This window comes from Conger conger, chromosome 5 (assembly GCF_963514075.1).
Source record: "Conger conger chromosome 5, fConCon1.1, whole genome shotgun sequence".
NCBI classification, from domain to species: Eukaryota; Metazoa; Chordata; class Actinopteri; order Anguilliformes; family Congridae; genus Conger; species Conger conger.
The window spans coordinates 59042665-59048301 of NC_083764.1; the positions used below are offsets into that span (position 1 = coordinate 59042665).

The window sequence follows — 5637 nt, forward strand, 5'->3', positions numbered from 1 at the left end:
GAATTCTACGCGCATTACGTGACCGTCTCACGCCGTGAAGGGTTAAACGCCCAGGGGCCTCCTGTCGGCGTAAATCGGCCGACACCGCCTCGCTCTCCGGAGCCGCGCGGACGGGCCGTTTCCACGCGGGTCACGTGATCCGCCGCGCTCCCGCTCCCCGCGGGCGCACGCTGTTCTTGCGTTTCAATTTGCAGCCACACATGCCCGCCACCCGCCTGTCACGTCCTGAATTATTGAGCGTGAGGGAGAGGGCCCCGGGGGCCGAGCCGGCCCGGTTATTTAGGGTGGCTTAAGGCGGCCTCTTCTCGGGGAAATCCGTATATCATCCGGCTCGTCGGGCGGTGTTGTAACAGGCGGCGGGTCTCGTCTCTCTCAGCGAGCGGTCCGCAGTAATCCGCACGCATCCCGCCACTGCCCCGACCGAATTACTTCCAGGTTTATCCCCACATCCCGGCTGTCTTGTGAGGAAATGCTGTGCTAATGCCGATTTCTAAGATATGAAAGGGCAGGTATTCGGAGGAGTGGAAGAGGAAACCATAAATGTCGATTTTTTTTTTTCGACCCTTCGCGGTCGGACGTGATGGAACAGGCCGTTCTTGGCGAAAGCCACCCACTGAGAATTTGACTTTTAAGTATTGAGTTGGGAAGATGCCTGGGCGCTCTAAGGATGTTTTATTGCTGAGGAAACTACAAGGGCGAAATGACGATATCCGTCAAGTCAGGCTTTGCCTTGCGCGTCTGCTTCGATCAGCCTTTTGCTTACGGAAACGTCTGCATCCATTACATTACATTACATTCCATTACATTAATGGCATTTGGCAGATGCTTTTATCCAGAGCGATGTACAGACTAAGCAGGGGACAATCCTCCCCTGGAGCAATGCAGGGTTAAGGGCCTTGCTCAATGGCCCAACAGCTGTGCGGATTTATTGTGGCTTCACCGGGATTAGAACCACCGACCTTGCGGGTCCCCGTCATGTACCTTCACCACTACGCTGCATCCGATTGGTCAGCAGGCTCTACAGAGAAGTCTTGGAGGTGATCTTGGATTTTTTTAACACGTTTGTTAGTACAAGTGTGTGAGTGTGGAGACCAGTGCTGCTTTTGATAGCACAGGATTGCCTGGGAGATTGGAGTCTGGCTTCCACTGACCCATCCTGGCTCTTGGTCCCGGTCCAGTGCTCCCAATTACGCTGGTTCTTTGTCCTGTTGACCCCGGAATTCTGATCAGTTCATCCTTGCTGTGGCCTCCAAAATCTGCCTCCAAGATGTTTCTCGCTGGATTCAGATTTCTTTGGAGACCCGAACACTGATCTTACACTCAGTGCTGCCTTTCATTCTCTGTGTGAGTGTGTGAGTGTATGTGAATGAGAGGACATTAATTATAAAGCACTTTAGTCGCTGTAGTTGCGGGAAACTGCCGTCCATTTTCCACTCTGCCTCACAAGGAGTATTAAAAGCCATTTCGGTTATATTTTTCACAGGCTAAACACACTTTCAACCTGACTTGCGTGGGCTCGAGAGTACGTGGAGTTGAGCCTTGGTAAATCTGCTGTGGAAAATGCCTTTTGCTTTCCGTAGGTACGCAGACCTATAGCTAATTCGGGTAACACAGCTAGGAATAACAGTCAGGAGACCAAAGGAGCATTCCAGTATATGACTGGGGGAGTAAGTGTACAGTCCTCCTCATCCTCCCACGGGACCCAGAGCAGAAACAGTAAAATGTTTGAAAACGGAGGACTGAAGTGCCGAGGCAGGTAGAAAATGTTTCTCTGAGAAAGTCTGGTTTGAATTTCCTCAGCCTGCCGTAAATCAAGGGGAGCGCCGCGACTGAAGTTTTCGCCGCCGTTCCTCTCTGCAATCGCTGCGCCCTTCCACGCTAATGAGCGGCTCGGTGAGAGACGTTAGCGTGGCGTTTCCGCTAATGACCGGCTCAGGAAGGAGCGTTAGCACGATGTTAGCGCGACCTTAGCGCCAGCCAGCTCGGAGGGAGAAATTGGTGAGCCTGCTAATGGGCAGCTCACAGGGAAGCATTAGCCTAGCGCTGGCTTAGCCACGGTGTTAGCACGATCCGTCAACGACCCGCCATCGTCTGTGGCGCCCCGCTTAGTTGAGCCCCTCGGGGGCGGCCGGGGTGAAACGTGGCCCCCTCAGGGGAACGGCGGGGGTCCACCCAGGTCGTGCTCCTCACAGGGACATTCTGCCCCCCTGTTTCTGGGCCGCAGGCGGGCTGATTTACGGCACCTTGGCCGCTCTTTAGAGCTGTCGCAGAGTGCAGAACGTTCTTCACGTGAAAGCCGTTTCCTGGCTGGAGCTGTGAGGGGAAGTTTCTGGAAGGGGATGCGTTTTCCTGGTTTGGTGACTCATGCAGAGGGGGTGAAACTGTCTCTCTCAAACTCCCAGATATTGACAAATGGTTTCTGACTGGAACATAGGAGTAAAGGGTACAGTACAAGGAGCTACTGTTCCAATGTCTGCTACTGGACCCTCAGAATGAATGTGGAAATATTTGGGATGTTCACCTGCACAGCTGTATTTGATGTACATGATGTACACATTATGTACCGCAGGAAATATTACACGGGGTGCCTTGCTTCCTTGAACCTAATTCCAGGCCTAGGTCCATTACATCATCTACAATCATCATAAAATTGTGTACTTGACCAGTGCTTGTCAACTTGTGTGTGTGTGCGTTTCACTTTGGATAGACGTCGTCTTTGAACCTGAGAATAAAACACGGATTCTTAACGACATAAAATAATTGTTTTGCTGTTGATAATGGCATTAGTAGCACCTGGAGGCAAATAAGAGCTGCTGGATATCCACAATTCCACTGTTTCTCTGTGTGTGAACAAAGACATCGTCATTGGTCTCTTCGTTGGTTACCCAGTGTCTCTGTAAACACACGTGGTTTCTCTCATTTGGCCATCATTTAGTCTGGTAACTGTAAGTCAGCCTGAGAGAGGCATAACCACTGCTGGTCATAACCTGACTATGCTGAGGTGTAGCTAATAGCGACCTAATAGTCTCAACCATCACATTGTGTAGAAGCAGGGATGTTAGCTTGTTTGCATGCTAGACTTTGCCGTCCATTTTCTCTGCTTCTTTTGACAGACAGTGCGATCGATTCACACACGAATCAAAATTCATTCTCCCTGAATTGGACGTGGTCTTCTCGTAATCCTGCGTTCGCGTTTCATGGTGCCTTGAATGCCCCGCTCTTGGCGGCTCTGATTGAACAATGCATGTTGTTTCTCAGGCACAATGGTCTGTTTGCTGTGGCTGATCCCTTTCAAGTTGACGTTCTCCCTTTCGCTGTTCCTATCAGTCAGGAGGTTTTGTTTGGAGCGATCAAAAGACCTGAAGTACTTTAGCGCATTGTCTCTGGTTATGTATGGGATTTAGGCAAGCTTTTTAGCAAGCATGCATTTTGTGCAAGGTGACATGAACTTCAGTCTAAAGGCCCTCTGTATGTGTGTCTCTCTCTCTATCCCTCCCTCTCCCTCTCTCCCTCACTCTCCCTCTCTCTTTCCCCCTTCCCCCTTTCTTTCTCCCTCTTCCCCTCTCTCTGTCTCTCCCGCCCTCTCCCTCTTCCTCTCCCCTCTCTCCCTCCCACTCTCCCTCCCTCTTCCTCCCTCTCCCTCTCTCTCTCTCTCTCTCTCCCACCCTCTCTCTCCCCCTCTCCCTCTCTCCCTCATGCAGTCATGGACTCACAACATCTCAAAGGAGAAGGAGTTCTTGCGGAAGCTGGTGAAGGCCAGGGTGATCGCAGACCTGACCAACGGCATCTGAGGCCTGGCTGGGATCGCCTTTTCCCAACGAACTGCCGAGCAGAAACGTTTGGGAGACACGGGCTCAGGCGGGAGGGGGCCCCGGAGGTCCCCGGCCCCACCCGCCCCCGCCCCGGCACCCCATTCCCAGCTTTCAGGAGGCGGGACGGCCGTCTGAGAGAGGCCGGGGCCTCCTGGCCCACGCCGCACCCTCCACTGGGGCTCGGGGGAAGGACTCTCACTCTTCAGGACAATCCTGGTCAAAACTTGATTTCCATTTCGGCCCAGGGAGGGGGGGAGGAGGGGGAGGAAGTCACACGAGACCGGTACTACGGCAAAAGAAGCTAAAGGATCACTGCGCGAGCAGGAGTGTGGAGGCAAACGAAACTAAAAAATAAAGACTGAAGACGATCAGTGTGTGCCAAACGTACCTCATCAAATACCTGAATGTATTCACAGTGTAAACATCAAAGAGTTACAGAGCATTTTACAGGCCTGGGTCGCCCCTCGGTACTGCCTTTAGTACCTCCGTCCGGGGCAACTCTGTCCCCGGCCCTGTCTGGGGCCCTGGGAAAGGTGTCGTCTTTTTCTTCTTAGTTTCAGTTTTTATTCCTATGGATTAGGACAATGTGTCCAGGAGTGTGGGGAGAGGTTGTGGCCTTTTTTGTTTTGTCTGTTAAACATTATTTATTTTGATACTTAATTTTAAGTTGCCTCATGACGCTGTTGGCAAGCCAGATAGTTACACTGTGTTCGCTGTCTTCATGGTCCTCCACTTCCCTGTATAAGAATCAGAACCTATTTATAATCCAGCCCCTTCCTGAGTTTGTTGAACATTTAGTTGGCTCAAACTAATATCGAATTATTCTTCTGCTATGCGGTGGTGGTCAATTTTAAAGAATATTACAAGTTTTATCTTTCATTTTTTTGTATCATAGAGGGGCAAATAACTGTACACATTGGTCAATATTCTTTTTACCGGTAAGTCAAATAAAGCAGTGTTCTCTATTGGGAGAACCGGAATCAGTGTTCTCAATCAACAGAGGCAATGGCCCACGAAGCTATTCCCCCGCCCCCAGCACCTCTTCAGCAGAACAGAATATTGCACTACATTCCATAAGGATTGGGTGAATGCACTGGATCAAGCCGTATGCGAGATGTAATTATCGACCGTCAGGAAAGTGAATTAGTGCTGAAGCAACGGATCAAAAGCAAACCAATACCCATATTTTTTTAATGTACAGAGGTATGCAGTTTGTGTTCTTTCTGTAACTTGTAATAAAGGCATTGAGTTTCCTTTGTCACTTTGTGAAGTGAGAATGACTTGCGTTGTTATTTTTACATTTTTTTAAACCAGGAGGAATATAGACTGCTTGTCTGTGAGAAGTCCTGAGTGTTGTTACTGAAACAGCCCTGTGGAGCCACAAAAGGTGCTGTTCACCGTAGTCACCGGGCAACAGTGTTCCCTGGTCTCTCCGTGGCTTCTGCTCCCACCAGCCTCGGTTGCACAACAGCCTCGTGCTGCTTGCTTACGGTCCGGTTTGATTCCTTCCCAGATCTAAATGGCATAAAAGATGTACTGGCCAGAACTGGGAGTGGGATTTGCGCTGGATTCCTGGTTTAAATTACGTGCGTCTGTAATAAACCAGTCCACAGGAGAGCCTTCAGATATTTTTTTTATGGCCGTCTCCAAGTGCTGTTTGTTTTATTTCATTTTCTATTTGACTCACTATCCGCTCCCTGTGGTCCTACTTGGATTGTGGTATTGAAAACAATTGGATTCGGAGCATCCAAAACCCACCGCTCTGTTTGAATGCCACAGATGTAACCATGTTTGTAGAATAAGCGCGTTGAAGTCAATGTCAGAA

The 5637-nt window shown here is 50.1% G+C and overlaps 1 protein-coding gene across 9 annotated transcripts in view; it reads left to right on the forward strand.

Moving 5' to 3' along the window:
* Positions 1 to 5082, forward strand: part of st3gal3b (ST3 beta-galactoside alpha-2,3-sialyltransferase 3b) — a 60926-nt gene extending 55844 nt beyond the window's left edge. For all 9 annotated transcript variants that reach the window (XM_061241340.1, XM_061241335.1, XM_061241341.1 and 6 more), the window contains one exon: positions 3702 to 5082. In XM_061241340.1, the coding sequence (XP_061097324.1) occupies positions 3702 to 3791 (90 nt within the window). In that variant the 3' untranslated portion in view covers positions 3792 to 5082. The remainder of the gene's footprint in view (positions 1 to 3701) is intronic.
* The last annotated feature ends 555 nt before the right edge of the window (positions 5083 to 5637 follow it).